This window comes from Notechis scutatus, chromosome Z (assembly GCF_049901735.1).
Source record: "Notechis scutatus isolate UNSWTSFEM ecotype Mainland chromosome Z, rNotScu1.2, whole genome shotgun sequence".
NCBI lineage: Eukaryota > Metazoa > Chordata > Lepidosauria > Squamata > Elapidae > Notechis > Notechis scutatus.
Window position 1 is genome coordinate 51,929,989 of NC_142025.1, and position 17,429 is coordinate 51,947,417.

The 17,429-nt window shown below is 34.5% G+C and overlaps 1 protein-coding gene across 3 annotated transcripts in view; it reads left to right on the forward strand.

The window, feature by feature from the left end:
* Window positions 1–17,429, forward strand: part of LOC113425904 (A-kinase anchor protein 9) — a 75,377-nt gene that overhangs the window by 51,227 nt on the left and 6,721 nt on the right. For all 3 annotated transcript variants that reach the window (XM_087946045.1, XM_026688196.2, XM_087946046.1), the window contains 15 exons: window positions 154–333; window positions 903–1,892; window positions 2,929–3,063; window positions 4,219–4,680; window positions 4,929–4,986; window positions 5,100–5,221; window positions 5,468–5,659; window positions 6,667–6,855; window positions 10,759–10,900; window positions 11,466–11,661; window positions 12,212–12,356; window positions 13,127–13,786; window positions 15,908–16,125; window positions 16,504–16,609; window positions 17,066–17,242. In XM_087946045.1, the coding sequence (XP_087802171.1) occupies window positions 154–333; window positions 903–1,892; window positions 2,929–3,063; window positions 4,219–4,680; window positions 4,929–4,986; window positions 5,100–5,221; window positions 5,468–5,659; window positions 6,667–6,855; window positions 10,759–10,900; window positions 11,466–11,661; window positions 12,212–12,356; window positions 13,127–13,786; window positions 15,908–16,125; window positions 16,504–16,609; window positions 17,066–17,242 (3,972 nt within the window). The remainder of the gene's footprint in view (window positions 1–153; window positions 334–902; window positions 1,893–2,928; window positions 3,064–4,218; window positions 4,681–4,928; window positions 4,987–5,099; window positions 5,222–5,467; window positions 5,660–6,666; window positions 6,856–10,758; window positions 10,901–11,465; window positions 11,662–12,211; window positions 12,357–13,126; window positions 13,787–15,907; window positions 16,126–16,503; window positions 16,610–17,065; window positions 17,243–17,429) is intronic.

Below are 17,429 nucleotides of genomic sequence, written 5' to 3' on the forward strand. Positions count from 1 at the left end.
TTATGAAAAAGTATGAAATCTCAAAGTATTTAACTATTTATAATATGGTATTGTAAAATATTTTTTTGTTTCAGATTATTTCTCCAATAAAATGAAAATAATTAGTGAAGGGAATCTACAATTTATTTCTGTGCCATTGTTTTTTGTCTTTAGGAGGATATGAAACAACTGGGTCAAGCTATCCAGAATCCTGAAGATACTTCTATAAAGGGTCATCATCAAGTTCCTGGGAAATATATACAGATTATACAGGAAAAGGAACAGAAAATCCATGAACTCCATGAACAAATTTCAAAATTGCAACAGCAGATGGAAATTACAACAGATGATAAAGTAATAATTTATGGAATCCTTAGTGACGCCATTTCTTTAAGCAAGTAACAAACATGTTAGAACAGGGACTAAAATATATATAATAGAATTTCTTCTATTCAAAATAGAATTTGCATAGATGTTTATTAAAGATACTTTGTAATACATATCTAATATTTCATGTCACCCCTCTCTATTTAAAGTTTGTGATGTAATAGAACTTTTACAACTGCTACAGTTTCTGGTAGTTGTAATTGTTAATGGTTTGTTTATTTTTCCTGCCTTTCTCATAGTTGAGAGCTTTTATTTGCTCACAACTAAACAGGTTTTTTAAAATGCATATAGTGACCAGCACTCCCCACAGCACATTAAAAGGCTATATCTGAGTGAAATATTATTTATCTTATTTTATTTAAATAAAATAGGAATTTCTCTGATTTAGGTTTCATAAAAAGTATTGGTATGCAAAATTTTAAAAATATATATATTTAATACAAAGAAACATAATTAGTGACATAAAATGAGAATTCTTGCCCTTCATAATATTTTTTCTTTGTTTTAATTTAAATTCTGCTTACTTGGTTGAACAGAAAAATGAGCACATAAAAGAACTGGAAGCCCAAATAGAAATTTTAAAGAGTGATCAAGAACGTGTCAAGCAGAACAATGAACAAGAAATAGAACAGCTAAATGAAGTTATTGAAAAACTCCAGCAGGAAATGGTGAATATTGAACACAAGATACCTTTGGACTTTTCACTGACTCAAGATGATGTAGATAATTTAAAACACCAGCTTGATGTTGTAATGGCAGAAAAGGAAGATTTAGTGATACAGATGGAAAATAATGTGAAGCAGTTATGCATTGCAAAGAATGAACTCGAAGGAAAACAAATTAACATAATCGAGTTAGAGAAGGCACTAGATATATTGAAAGAAGAACTTGAAAAAATTAGAGAAAAATCTGAACAAAATATAAACATATGCCAACAACAGGATGCACAAATAAGTACAAAGATAGAAGATGCTTCTAGAACAAGTATAAATTTACAAGTACTTGAGAAAGCTCTAGAGGAGAAGGATTTAGAACTAATCCAATGCAACAAGGATTTTAAGGATTTCAAAGACCAAGCCCATATAGCGTCAAACAAGCTCAAACAAAAAATAATGAAGCTAGAAGAAGCCCTTGAACAAAAGGAACAAAAGATTGCTGCAACCTTTCAACATCAAGCTGAATTGAATGTGGTTCTGGAGCAAAGTCAACTTTCTCCTCTGGTAGCTGCAGTTTCAGAAGATATCAAAGAAGCTCTATGTATTCCATTAGAAAAGGCAAATTATATAGGTAGGGAACATGCAACAGCTAAATTATTAGAGCTATCGGAGAAACTTTCAGAGATGCAGAGCCAACTGGAAGATGCACAGAATTATCTTCAACTAGAAAGGACAAAAGTGGAAATTGTACAGAGGGAGGCAAAAGAAAAGGAAGAGAGACTTGTTGAACTTCAACAACTGCTAAAAGAAATAGAACAAAGAAATAAAAAGGAGAAATTGTCAAGTTCCAATGAAAACATGCAAACTCAGGTATGTATGGCTTAAAATCATTTTCTTCAAATATTAAATGAATCAGTTATTCTTCAAACATTATTTGGGAGGGGTGGGATTCTACCAGTTCGGCCCAATTCTGCCGAATCAGTAGCTCCGAAGACCGAACCAGTTCACTGCGACAGTCTTCTGGTCTTCTGTTTGGCCCACCCAAGCTCTAGGCTGTGCTTTATTTCCTGCTTTTTTAACCTCAGCTGCTTTGTGCGGCCCAGTTGAATGCTGCGTGTCAGCAATAGAAGGTGAATGCTTGCCAGAGCTGGTTTATTTGTATATAGTGCGCACACGCACTCACCAAACCAGTTGTTATGCCGGTAGGATCCCACCTCTGAGCAGTGGGGATGTAACTGTTGAAAATGCAGAAACTGAAAATGAATGGAATAAAGTATTTGTATATTGCCTTTATGAGGAATAACAGCTCCATGTACAAGTTCAAACAATAAAATGTGTAAAACAGCATTAGGAGCCTCGGTGGCACAGTGGTTAGAGTGCAGTACTGCAAGCTACTCCTTGCCAGATCAAATCCTATCAGGCTCAAGGTTGACTGAGCTTTCTGCCCTTCCGAGGTGGGAAAAATGAGGACCCAAATTGATGGGAGCAATAGGTTGACTCTAAACAGCTTTGAGAGGGCTGTGAAGCGGTATATAAGTCTAAATCCTATTGCTATTAAACTGTTTGATTGACCCATCACCAGACATTTTACAAAAGCATGGATGCATGAACATTAAAGCCATTATTTTTTCTTAACTTTTATTGCAAAAACTGATGATACTTTACCAACATATGTATTTCTTCCATCTTAGCTGCATATGAGTAGCCACTTTCTTGGGCAGTAAACAGGGGAAATGCTTAAATCTTTTTACCAAGGGTTAATTTAAGTCAGGACTAATCCTCCATTATTTTTAAACTAATACCAATATGAGACATTACCTTAACATAGTAACTAAGAAATACTAATTTTATGTGCATAACTTGGTTTATACTTGCATGAATTATTATTTTGGTATTAAATATTTAGGTGGTCGTAGAAATGGGTGAAAACAAGCAAGGAAATTATCTTGAATTAGAAAAAGTCAAAGCGGAGTCAGCTGCAGCCAAGGAAGAGCTTAATAACTACAAAGAAAAAGCAGAGAAATTGAAAGAAGAGTTACTGGTAAGAATAAAATAAACATCTGTTGCATTTTGCACATCTGTTGCAGTAAAAGTTCCTGAGAGCAATGTATTTTAAGGGTGTAAAATAAAAGCATTAAGTACTTAAAAGCATATTGGGTGGACTTTGTAGAGAATTTCAATTCTATGGTTATTACATAGCTGTTTTTTCATGCTATTTTCATGTAATCAATCTAGAACTACATTTTCAAATATTCAGAAGATTTGCTATGATGATTTTTTTTCATGATTTGTCAGTAATTAAGTAAGCAATTAAGAGCTGTATTACTAAGGCTTTTATATAAAAGTAAACATTGAAATAGATTTATGTCTATGCTTTAAAGAAGGCTAGCAATAATCCTCAAATGTGATCTATCTCAAATGTGGAAAAGTATGACAAGAAAATTGATCAAATTTTTTATTACAGGAGAAGTAGTCCAGAGTAAATAAAATTTACTAAATAAAATCTATAGGGCACGTGACAAACATTATTAGCAATGATTTTATTTTTTACTTGTTTGGTTTTTATTTTGTTTTCCGTTCACAAGCCCATGGTGTACAGCGGTCTTTCCTTCCATTTTCCACCACAAGAAAGAAAAATCCTGTATAACAGGCTAAATTGGGAGAGGGGAGCTCATCAGAAGTTGCAGAATGAGTTTCTGTGGCTAAAGTAGATTTGAACCTTTGCCAATCCAACATCTTAATTACTGCACCACACTGCACCACCACAGCAAACTTGCTCGCTGTGTGCACTGCTTGTTGTTCATTTACAGTTAGTCTGTTTCCATGTTTTTTAACTAGTGAGTCTCAATATGTTCCCAAATAGCACCACACAGTTACTTTTATATGCTGTGCCCTGCTCTCCATTGGTCAGTACATTATTCTTGAATTTGTACAGGACATCACCTGTGTATTAATGAAAAATAAAATTTAAACTTGCTACCTATTAATAACTAGTGATATAATGATATTCATTAGTTTCTGTAGTGGAAGGAGAATACAGAGCAGCAAAATTACAAGTAGGTCCGAAATGGATACTTATGAGTAGGTATCTCTTCAAAATATTTGCAAAGAACTGGGTGGTTTAAAAAGACCATACTAGTTGTATCTTCTTTCTGTGTGAGAGTTTGGAAGCATCTGAACTTTTGTTTGTTTACAGGTAAAAGAAACGAACCTGATTTGTCTTAAAGATGAATTAGAGCGAACCAGGGATAAATTAGCCAATGCAGAAGAAAAAATTGCTGGATATATAAAGAAGGAAGAGAATATTATAAAACCAGAGCAAATAAAAGCCAAATGGATAAATGCATCAAGTCAGACAGAAAAAGCACAGCAGATCAGTAGCTGCAATCAGACCTCACAAATTCTTGTGAAAAATGAAGGAATTCAGATTGATTTACAAAATGAATATTCTTCAGCAGAAGTTACAGAACTGATAAAAGAATTTAATGAAAAAATTGAACAAATGCAGGAATTACATGCTGCTGAAATAATGGACATGGAAACGAGACAAATCTCAGAATCAGAAGTGTTGAAAAGAGAACAATTTATTGCAGTACAGGAGTTAACAGAAGAATGTAATGCTTTGAAAAATGTCATAGATGTCCTAAGAAATAAAGAGGTACATGCTGTGTAAAATGCTAACAATACTTGGTTTTTCATAGATAAAATTTTAATTGCTCTACAAATGTTATTAAGACACCACACCAATGAAACAGTTTGATCTTGCGTTGTCCAGCAGTAATTAATTGGATAAATATCCAAATCTGTTTCTGAATATTTTTAGTTTGCTGTACTGATAAGTTTAGCTATTGAAACAGAAATTCTTATTTATAGAATGTGTCAACTGTAATTTATGTTTTATTTTAGGCAATCCCAGGTATAGCACCGTCTGTAACTTCTATTGCCAATGATAGATCATATAGTGGTAAGATAATATTAATTTTCTGGAAGAGCATATTGGTTTACTTTATTTTCAGAGTGATTATTAAAACCTGGAAAAAATTCATGATTTGACAGCTGAGTTTGACATTATTTCAGATTCTGCTTCAGATTGGAACCAAGGAACATACCCGACTCCAAGCCATGGATCAGAAACCATATCAGATGCTGTAGGAGAGGAAAGCGAAACAACAATGGATTTTCTTCCCCAAAAAATCAAGGTGAATAAGATCTATTGTGATTTTTAAGTAAAAAAAAAAAACCATTGTAGTAAAAACAAATCCTTGCAGTTTCATGAATGTCCAGATATCTACCATGATTTAAATTATCAATTCTAATTAAAACTGTCTTCTTTTTCTTTTCTTCCACTTCCACCTACACATTCTTAAAAGTAGTTTCTTAACTTTGGAAAAGGAATAGTAATGATTCCCTCTCCATTCTATCATATCTAATGTTTTTCCCTCTAGGGCTTGCTAAAAGCTATTCATCACGAGGGCGTACAGGTACTTTCTCTCACAGAATTTCCTTACAATGAAGGTGAACTCCTTCCTGTTAAACAAGAACTAGTACCTCGGCTAGAAGAACGTAAGGCTTTCTTAAGCAGTATTTCATCTCTGAAGGATTTAATTGCCAAAATGCAGACTCACAGAGAAACCAAGGTAATTATGATCACAGAATGATTACATTTTAGTCAGTACTTGTGTTGGCTACATCCATAAATTATGAAATATTCTATTAATATTCTTGTGGTACAGTGTCCAGCTGAAGTGGAGGGAGGGGTCAAGAGCGATCAGACTCAGTGATTGCACTGCAGTAAGTGGCACAGGCCAGACTTCCTCCAGGACCCTTGAATCTTGCCATCCCCAAGGAATTGGAGTCAGTCTGGCAAAATTCTTGTAACCTAAGTGACCAGCAATAAAACTTACGTTGAGATTATTGATGAGTGGTTCTGGTTACTTTCAAAGCTTGACAATTCTGTAGTTATAGAAATATTTATGTTTCTATAAAGATATTATAAAATTATTTTTGAATCTCTTGAAAGTATCTCTTTTATTTAACCACCGAAGACAAATTGTAGTCTCATTTTTCAAAAAATTGTTATCAGTCCAATTTTTCACATGTCTGGGCAAATGTGTACTGCACTATAGTTTTAGTCATGCAATAGTAAATGTGTACAGAGATTCTAGAGAAAATATATATATAAAAAAACAAAGCTTGATTATGTTATTTTTCACTTTTATGCTTCTGTTTTAACACTAATCATTAGTTTCTTCAGTTTCACAATTGTTTTCAGTAGTGACTTTAAAGAGGCTAAAGCATCTTCCTCAGTCTGCAAATGTATTAGGTCTCCGATTTGGAATTCCAGAGATTAAATATGTATGAAATGGAAAATTTTTCATGATGGGGAAAGGAGTTTTAAAGGAAAAAAAGTTCATATAAAACAAGAATTGCTAAAATTACCAAAGCTTACGAAATGTAACATAATATATAGTCATAAATCTGTTCTTAAGATTACTGGAAGTCATTATATTGTTAATTAAATGAAAAAAATGAGAGAGCTAAAAATTTTCAAAAACATAAATATTATATATAAACCATAAACAAAAATAATGATTCTTTTATAGCTTTAATATATTTATACACTATTGCTTTTGTTCTTCCCTAGTTTTATGTAGCATCTGAATCTTCTGACTATGTCTCAGATTGGCGGGCTGAACTGCTCTGTGCTGTTCAACAAATTTTCCAAAATGAAAAGAATATTCTTCTAGCAGCATTTCGAACCGAACTGGCAGAAGTCGGTGTTCAAGATGCTTTGGGACTAATAGATCAGCTGGAAAGGAGACTTCAAGAACAGGTGAAGTTGATAAAAGATTATCTTGGTAATCACTGAAAAAAAATTATTTTAGCAGTTAAAAAGATTTTTTGTTTATGATACATTTTATTGAAGCAGAGCAGAGAGATGAAAGGAAGAGATTTCAAGAGAATATTGTATCCTGATCATGTAACATGCTTGCAATCCCATAGTCTTGAGATGACAACATTATTTCACTGGTTTCAGTGTGCAGAAAAGCAAACAGTTTACAGTCTTGTAATCTTTCCCTTCCCTTCCCTCTCCAATCTCACTGCAAGCAGGATAGGGAATTAAAAACAAAAGGTCAAGCACAGGACAATTGGACTGATTAAAACAGTATTAATGTAGCTAAGGAATACTGCAAAGGTATAAGTGATTTCTAATTGGCCATTAGAAAAACCATTGTTTCATCTTACAGTTGCTGAACACGTGGTTGGTAAATGGGCACTACCTGTACTTGGGGGCGGGGGGAACTGCTGGATTTGAATGTTCAAATATTCAAGTACTTCACGCAGACTTTTTTTTTCTTTTGAAGAAAGAAAATTTACCTGTATGATGATAGAATTTATCAGGAATTTCTTTTTCATTAGAAACAATTCCATTGAGAACTGTCCCTTTTGTCTGTATTATTAGAATAAAACTTGGAACTGTAAGTAGTGACACATATAGCATATGCAAACATGTGTTTGCATTAACCACCTGCAAAATAATGCCCAATATATCTACAGCCCATAACCCAATTTTATAAACTTTGAATCCCTTTTGGGAGGGGTGTATTTAATATTTATTTATTTATTTAGCATATGGCAAATAGATGGACTTACAGTGGTTAAAATGTTAATGTCCAGTCCACCCAGCCATTCAAGGACAGGATTGAAAAAATCAGACATTGGCCAGTGTAAGCTCTTTATCGACATTCAGACACAATGTGATGGATATTTTGTCAAGGAGCACCACAGTCACACTGAGGAAAGACAAGACCCGACTTAAACAATGAGTCCTGGCAGACACCATGTTAAGTACGGATCCTATTCAGAGTTGACCAATGCTGGCGAGGAAGGTCAAAACTTGGCATCTTTTGAGTAGGGTCATCTAGGTAACTGCCTATAACTGGGCGTGATATCAAAGTTGTTAGACAGCTATTGAACACGTGCCAGAGAGGACTTCCTGGATGTAAGCCTGCCAATTGATAGATGAGGAAGATCAGGAAGAAGTGAGTTTCTCATAATTTTGTTGTCCTCCTTCACTAAGGCTTCCTGCCTTCGTAGAGCTGATGGTGCAATGTGGCTTAAGACCAGGGGTGGGATTCAGTTTTTTTAACAACCGGTTCTGTGGGCATGGCTTAGTTGGTGGGTGTGGCTTGGTGGTCATGTGACTGGGTGGGCATGGTCAACTCGACATCACTCATGTCAAGGGGCGCTTCTCCTTGCCTGGCCTCTCATGACTAGGGATGCTGCAATTGTCGTAAGTGTGAAAAATGGTCATGTCACTTTTTTCAGTGCCATTGTAACTTTGAATGGTCACTAAATGAATTGTAAGTCAAGGATTACCTGTACAAAAATACAAAAAGCTTCTTTGCTTGCAAAAATCTGCCCTAAATACCAATCATTAGATTAAAAATATCTGCAAGCCAGAGTTACAAATCAGGCAGGGTGCCAGAGCACCTTGAGGAATGAAAATAGTTAAAATGCAGTGATAACTATTAAGCAGCCAACTCTTGCTCATAAAGTGAAACCTTTTAGCAGAGAGGTCATTTAAGCTCTCCAGAAAAAGCACACCCAGGAAAAGCAATCCTTAGATCCATTTGCAACACTTAAAAATACCAGCTGGTCTCACTCACCTCACAAGATATCCTAAGGAAATCATCCAGATTTAAGGAAAGGTCACTTGCCCCCCAGAAAGGCAGTAAAAAAAAAAATCAGTGCCAAGCTTGCATCCTGCCTCTTGGAAGTATACCCCAAAAGGGCAGTGCCAGATAGTATTAAAGCAGTGAAAGAAGACCCCCTCCCCAGATAGAAAAAGAAACCATGAGGCAAGAAAAAATTCAAACACAATACAAATAATTAAATCACAACAGTAGCTGTTGCTTGTTGAAGCTGAGTAGAGAAAATTATCCCATCAATAAACACAGGATTAAACTTTACCAAGCACAGAATTAACCTTCACCAAAAAACAGTTTTAGACCAAAACTCAGAAAGAGTATGTAAACTCACATTTGAATGTCAATCTTTCTAGCTAGCCAAGAAGCCTTGCTGAATGTCATTCATCTTGGTTCCTTGTCACTAAAAGCTTTGCTTCATTATTCAATTATTTCTTTAAAGTGCTGATAGTCCAAGGAAGTATTTCCTCCCAACAGCAGTGTAAAAATCTTAAAACAACCCTTCCTCTTTAAGAAAGGCAAGCCTCAGAAGCTCCGGAGACAGGAAGTCTAGGCATACTGGCAATAATGTAATAAGAGTGGGAAAAAACAAAAGGAGATTGCTTCTAACTACCGGTTCTCCGAACTGCTTAGAAAGTTAATAAGGGGTTCTATAGAACTGGATAGAACCAGTAGAATCCGATCCTTGCTTAAGACGGAGAGCCAGCAAATAGGAATAGATTTTATGCAGCCACTTATGATCCTCATTGTATCATTTAAGCATTGATCTTGCTGGTGTGGCAGCTATTAAGCAAACAAGGGCACAGTATTTAGTTGTGGAGAAGACCAACTCTTAATGCTGATATTCTGAGAGTAGAGGCTGAGGCTCCCCATCTTGATCCTCTTAGTTTCTGAAGTAAGTTGTTCCTGGTAGTGATTTTAGCAGACATTGATTTTAGCAGACTTCTATTGCAGTTTACTGGCTCAGCTGGAAAAAGATTGGAAATAACATAATCTAGTCATGAATTACAAACAATGGCTCAGTCACAGTGCTCTGAACAGTTAAAACACTCAAAATGGTCAGATGTCACCTCATTCAGTCCACCCAATAGTAGCAGGAACATAACTAATAACCATTACTTAACTACTAATCACTGAAAATTATAAAAACTCTACCAAGCTACCAAACAAAAATGTGATCATAGGTGATGAGAACCTCCAAATGGAAACTTGGAACAATTCTATATTTAAAACAATGTTTGTTTTAAATATAGAACAGAACATGTTTATTTCAAATAAAAAAACTTACACTATACACAAATTTTGTTTGTGAGTAGAGAAAACTTGGATAATTTTGCAGTTTTGCATTTTTATTATGCTATTTATTATTATTATCATTATTGTATACACTTCAATTTAAGATTTATTTCTCATACCTATATCTATTGGGAATATTTTATATATAAATATGCAAATAAATGAAAACTATTTTGGCCTTATAGATTTTTTTAATAGATGCAAAACTTTCCATCATGTTCAATAACATTTTTTAAAAACCTTTTTACTTTAAACTAGTTAGTTACAGCCGTGGGAAATAAGCATTGTAATTGGGGAACCAATAACATTTTTAAAAAACCTTTTTACTTTACACTAGTTAGTTACAGCCGTGGGAAATAAGATTGTAATTGGGAAACCAGAAATATAATTCTACTACATCCTAAAGGTACATGGGGAATTGGACAGTAATTGTAAGAAAGTTATATTTTAATTGAAAGAAATAACATATTTAACTAATATGTTGTATCTTTTTATTGCAAAAGAAACACATATTTAATAAAACTGAGGACTTCCACTTAAGAACACTTACATAAAACATAAAAAAGATCTCATGAAAAATGTTTTTATGCTTCTGTTGATGAAATCCACTACATTCATATAATTTACCTGAGATGGCAACTTGTTAACTTTTTGCGTAGTAAAGGCAAGTTCTACACAATTTATTAATCTGGTATTTCTTTCTGCTTTTTATTCTTAATAACTGATAAAAGGTGACATATCAGAGGAGTGCTTTGGATTTCCTTCAGAATGCAGACAGACAAAGTTTGTTAATGGAAATCAATATTTTGCATGCACAGCTGAACAGGCAAGGTGAAGAAAAGGAAGAAATAGAAATTCACCCAAAATGTCAAGGTAATGTGTAGACTGTTTGATCAATGTTTCACTTTCCTTCCATCAGACTTTCTTTCTAGGCTTCATTTTTTTTAAAAAAAAAAAGAGGTTTGTATGTAATCATTGGTATATGTGAACTAATAACATAAGAATACCAAAACTTAGCTTTGGCAACATATTAAAGGATCTCAGTTAACCAGGTTCAGAAAGACCGAAAGTAGCATTAATAATGTAAAGGCCACAAGACTCAGCTACTTGAGAGATCCTTGACCTCTCTGGTTAAAGACATTCGAGGTAACATATATTAGTCCAAGAGCTTGATGAGGAAAAATTAGTGGCCTAGCTAGACTGAAATTCTTGTAGTGAGTTTAAAATTATATGATAATAAATTATAATATGGAACACTGTAATGGAGGTAATCCATGTTTCATTAAAGGATTAAAGATTAAATCACCTTTACTATTACTGATGTTAAATGTTTTCTATAAATAAGATACTGATTTTGCTCTTTGTTCAGGATTTTGTTTCAATATGACAGATCAGCATGTTTAGTCTGTTTCTTACTGTGTGACAATGTGCTCCCTAGAACTGTTGGGATACAATATGGAAATGCAAACAGAGCTCAGAAATAACAAGGACAGAATAGCTGAACTTCAAGAGCATCTTAGCTCTGAGAGGATGATGGTTGCAGAACTGAAGAATGAACTTGAGCAAACCAAGCTGGAACTGGAAACAACCCTAAAAGCACAACATAAGCACTTAAGGGATCTGGAAGCCACCAGGTATAATTTTCAAGGACTGTTTTCTTTAGCACTATATAAAAAAAAATTTTTTTTTTTACAATTTTGTTAAAAATCAGTTTTAAAGTGAGGCTGTTCAAATCTTACTCGTTTTAATGCAAGATTCACTTTGACTTTCTTTTGCTTTTCATCATTTTTAAAATGTGTGGAATGGAGATGCTCTTGCAGCAAACTTTATATGGAATTGATTATTTTAATCAAATTATTTTAATCATATATTAATTTGATTTATTTGCTTGCTGAATGTTATTGATATGAGAAAAAACAATATTGATGGTTGATACATTAAATGTACAGTGTTAACCTAGCTAGTCAAAAGAAAAGTATAGGGAAAAATTAGTAGAACAGGTAATATTTACCACTAGAGTATTATGCCCACCTCGGTATTATTAAGAAGCAAAATTTAGGAAAACTTGCAGCTTTGTCTTGTAATGTACAGCTTTGTGCTTGGTAAACAAAGGAATATAAATATTTTCTCCTGCTTTAGTTATCTTTCAAATAACTAAAATGAATTTATCTTGGCTTTTATTAGAAATGAACTTAAGGGAAAGGCAACTGAACTTGACATCTTAAAAAACACGATTACAAATGAACAAAAGAAATCAAGGGAGTTTCAATGGGCCCTGGAGAAAGCAAAAGTGGAACACAGTGATAAAAGAGAAAAAGAAGAAATTGAGGTAATCAATATTGGTTCTTCAAAAAGTACAATGGAATTGATTGCTACACAGATGATGAGGAGGAGTTTTTCATGCTTTAGTATATATTTTAAAGATGGCATGCGTTGTAAAGATTGAGAATTAAGCCAGCATCTTTATTTTCTCACATACTTTGCAAACAGAGGCTCAAGATTAAAACAACAAATTGAAAAAAGCAGAATTCATTCCAAATGCCTCAATGATCAAAACTAGATATTTGTTCTTTCAGCAATTTCTTGTACCAGATGTAGTCTTTTTCACTAAATCATTAACACAAAGACTTTTTCTATAGGCTTAATGAAATAAATTATGAATATGATAAATAGATAGATAGTCCTCAACTTAAGACCTGTTCAAAGATCTGGGAAGTAAGTTCAGAAGCCAGACTCAGTTCCTAGGAGCACAGAGTGTTAAGAAAAAGACTTGCCTCTATAAATCCAGGCAGCAAGAAAAAGGCAGCAAGAAACACAGTTAATTGTAGATAAGACTTAATTGGGCAAGGCACGTTTCCAAATTGAGCTGTCCAAAGTCAAACTGAACATTTACAATGCCAGATCAAGAGAGAGACTAGGTCAAGGATAGTCAACAAGCCGGGGTTGTAAATAACTAGATTCCAAGTATTATGACAGACAAACCAGATGCCGGAGTTCTAAGATCTTCAAAATTACTATTTTTATGGTTCATTTCAGTGGTCTTTACAAAGCCTTATATACTGACAGTTTTCTTATTTTTTGTTGTTTTCCTCTTGTAAGGATTTGAAATCTTCTTTTGACAATGAAAGACAGAAAAATATAGAACTGAGTAATCTTTTGGAACTTGAAAGAGAGCTATCAAATGATTTGCAAAAGAAGATTGAATCCCAGGAAACACTGAATGCAGTACAACTATCTGAAGAGCACAGCTGTAACTCTGAGCTCCAAGTACTGTTGGAATCTGAGAGGCTCAAAGTTCTTGAGTTATGCAGTGCCCTAGAGAGAGAAAAAGACTTACACACCCAGCTCCAGATGATTGAACAGACAAAGCGGGATGGAAGTTCTTCAGAAGAACTGTTCAGAGATCTGCAAAAACAATTGGATGAAAAGCATAACCATATAGTTCTAATGGTTAACGAATTAGAAGAGAACAAATTGGAATGTGTGAAATTGAAACAACAGATGGAAAAAGAGAGGCAGATTCAGAGGAAAACTCTACAGGCAGAACAAGATGCTAATATCCTGGCACAGAAAAAAATACATGAACTGGAGTCCAGAGTGGAAGACTTGCAGTGGCAACTTGAAGAAGAGAGACAAGTTGTTCAATTGCTGGGTAATGAAAAGAAACAGCAAGAAGTGGTCGAAGGATTACAGCAAAAAATGCAGAGAAAAGAGGTAGGATTGCAGGTGGAAAAAGCAACATGTCAGGCTGTAAATGAGGTATGTGTCCCTCAGAAACAAATGTATTTTGCCTTTCAGTATTAGAGGTGGTTATTAATACATTTATATTGTTATTTGTCCAGAGTAATTTTCAAAATCTGCCTTTGTTTCCTATAATGCAGATGACAGTAACAGTATGAGGAAAATGTCCACAAGCAGGATTTCTGGGATTAGGCATAAATGGGCACTTAATATTTTGCAAAGGCCATTCTGAACACTCCCACATAATGTATAAGATGGAAATATCCAGTTCTAGTCTCAGGGAAGCCCAACTCCATATCCACTCAGTTTTGCCAGGATTGATTTGAAGCCTTTACTTCTGCGGCTAAGGTTCTTTGATCTCAAGACACTAGGACAGAACTTTAGAGCACCACTTGTTCAGCCTGAAGTGGGGGTTGGGGGTGGGGAAAGAGAGAGAGAGGGACAGATTTACTGACACATGACCTTCCCCAGCAGCTTCCTGCAGATGATAAAAAAGCAGGGAAAGAATATAATCCTGACTTACTCCACAAAGCAGGAGCTAGACTGGTCTCCTCTTACCAACACTGATTGGAACTGGTCTGTGAGAAAGGAAGAGAACGACAGCAGTGTTGTCTCTCACTCTCAAGACCTTGAGCTAATCAAGAACGATACTATGAAAGTATTGAAAGCTGCTGAAAAGTTGTGAAGGTACAGGTTGATGCTAAAACAACTTCGAACATCATTCCTTGCTTTCTGGGACCACGGCTTAGAGCCAAATTATTGTAGCTGTTCCTACTCCCATATGTAGATGGTTCTCATTTACCGACCACAATTGGGAGCAGCAATTCGATCAGTAAAACCGTTAAAATCACATGATTTACATTCAGATGCCTGACAGCTGACTCAATTTATGATGGTTGCAGTATCCCAAAGTCATATGATTGCCTTTTGTGATCTTCTGACAGGCAAAGTCAATTAGGAAACCAGATTCACTTTAACAACCGTGTTACTAACTTAACATCTGCAGGGGTTCATTTAACAAATGTGACAAGAAAAGTCATAAAATGGGGCTAAGCTCACTTAATAAATTTGTCACGTAGCAACATAAATTTTGGGCTCAATTGTGGTTGTAAGTTGAGGGCTACCTGTATTTCATATAATTTCCAAGAAAACTGCTTGAATTGTTGTGAGAGGGCAGGCTGCCCAGCAAATGGCCAACATGTGTGCTGGTATAGTCCCATCTCTTTAGCCTTCTCCCCAGCCAGCACGAGAATAAAAGCTATGCTGAGAAACAGCTGGGTGTAGTAGTGGGCTTGGGAGAGAAAAGAAGCTCCATTTGTGGAATAAAGGAGGCTGAAGCAGCTAGAAAGAGATAATTGTTCTGTAGTAGTATTCATAAGGAGTAGGTGTAGTAGGACAAGGAGTGATAATTGCAGTGGTAGTAATAGTAACAGTGGGGGAGAATGGTGTAGTGGTGAGTAATGAGTAATGTCTATAAATGTTTGTTTAGGTATGTTGTCTAGGGACCTGTGCAGTTGGCTCTCTTGTATTTGGAGCCCATTAAAATGGGTATAGTTAAAAAATATTCTGTGACACATGTAAAGTTTAATCAAATTTACCTTATGTTAAATGATTCTTTATGGTCATAGATTTTCTAGCTTTAGAACTATTGCATACATAAATAACTGTTCTAAAAGATGGAGAATCTGTGACCATGTAGACTTATTTAAACTAAACTAAACCAGACTTTCACATGCTAATTTTTTTTTTAGAATTCTTTATTTTAAAGATATTTTTTTCTTTCTCCACCACCACCACCAACACATACACACACAGAAACCATCTTCTGAACAGTTCTTTATCACAAAATATGTTCTTTAATACTACATTTTGTCAATTCAGAATACAAATCCTCCCAAAGCAGGTAACAAGCAATATAAATAATCAGAAATAACAATATAATAGGTACCTTATTTTTACTTGGATGATTGAGAATCTCCGTAGATACTCTTACTCGGTGAAAGTATTGTTCAACTGTATAAAAATACAAATACTACATACTTAAAAATATCTTTTCTTGACTTTAGAATTTTCATTTATTTAGTAGCTTTTTTCTCTTCTTCCCCCTCCCCCCCCTTCCTGGCATACTTTTATGTGTAGGTTGCTTCGGATGAATCTAATGAACGAACAAGAAAGTGGATTTTCCAGCAGAAAATGGGACAAGCTGAAACAAAAGAATTGTCTTATTCTTCCCTAATGGGCATTGGAGGAGGAGGAGGTGATGCCTCCAGACAATCTCAAGAGCTTGAGATGGTTTGGCAGAAGCTCAAAAATGTGTTTTCCAAGTTGAAACATTTGGCCAATAAAGCTGCCTGCAGGTTAAATATATTTATTTTAATAGCAATACAATGATGAAAATATAATATATATATAATGTATATTACAATTTAGGAGTATGTGATGTGAATAACAAGCCAGGTTATAAGCTAGTGTAAAGTTATTTTATGTTTTACATTTAAAATTATGACCATAGATAACAGTCTTAACTCGGCTTGGATTGCTTTCTAATCATAATCCTCGCTCTATAATAACTTTTATGTGTGTCGTCTTTCACAAAATATTATTATTGAACTTCTGGCATTTATAATCTGTGACAGACAGAGGAAAATTATGATGGTGGGACAGGGAAAATAATGATTATGTGTATTTCATGGTCAATTGTGCTACACAAATGTCAGATTTTTTTTTAATTCCAGATTATCCTTTGAAAAATCAGATGATGAAGACTTCATTGGAATACAAACTGACATTGAAGAAGTTCTATTAAAATTGCAAGTGCTCTCTGATTTATATAGCCTGGAGGTAATGTTCATAGAGAGGGAGCAGAAATACTTATTTAAGCATATTTTTAAGATTGAAAATGATTTATTTAAATTGAATTATTTTGTGTATATTTGCAAGCATAAGATAACTTCTATTTTGCTATTTAAACCATATGCACTGTTTATAACATAGTTTGGAAGAGTGCAGTTCTTATTTACCACATGGAATCTAGAATTTTGAATCAGTTCTGCCTTTATGTGACGTAAACCAGGCAATTTACAATGAATCCAAATACATAAAGCAAAATGCAATATTTCGTGGAAGATTTTATCTGAAAAGAAGCAATAGATTTTGTAGGCAATGTGAATATGCATTATATTTGTGATTTGATTTGGCTTCTCTTTCTTAGAAAGCAACATTGCAGTATGTTTTCTAATTACAGATTAGTTCAAGCTATTTTGAGCTGCTTTACTTGTTATTTTTTCCCCTACTTAGATTAATTCAGATTCCCCATCTTCAGCCTCATTGATTGAAAGACTGCTAAAACAGAATGCCGAACTGACTGGGTTTGTCAGTAGATTGAGTGAGGAGAAGAACAATATGAGGAACACAGTCATGAAACTGGAGGAGGAACTTAGAAGATACCAATACACAGGATCTTGTGGAGACTCAGTAGGTTTTTTCCGTCCTTGGAAACTGTATCAGTTTTCAACCCTTCTTAAGTACTTATTTGTTACTTCAAATAACTGTCAAATAACTTGTAAGACCAATGTAAAGTTAAATACATAATGTTTCATTTAACCTACAGCTTTTAAAAAAATGAATAGACTAATGGGGGATTTCCTTTTAGTGGAAATAA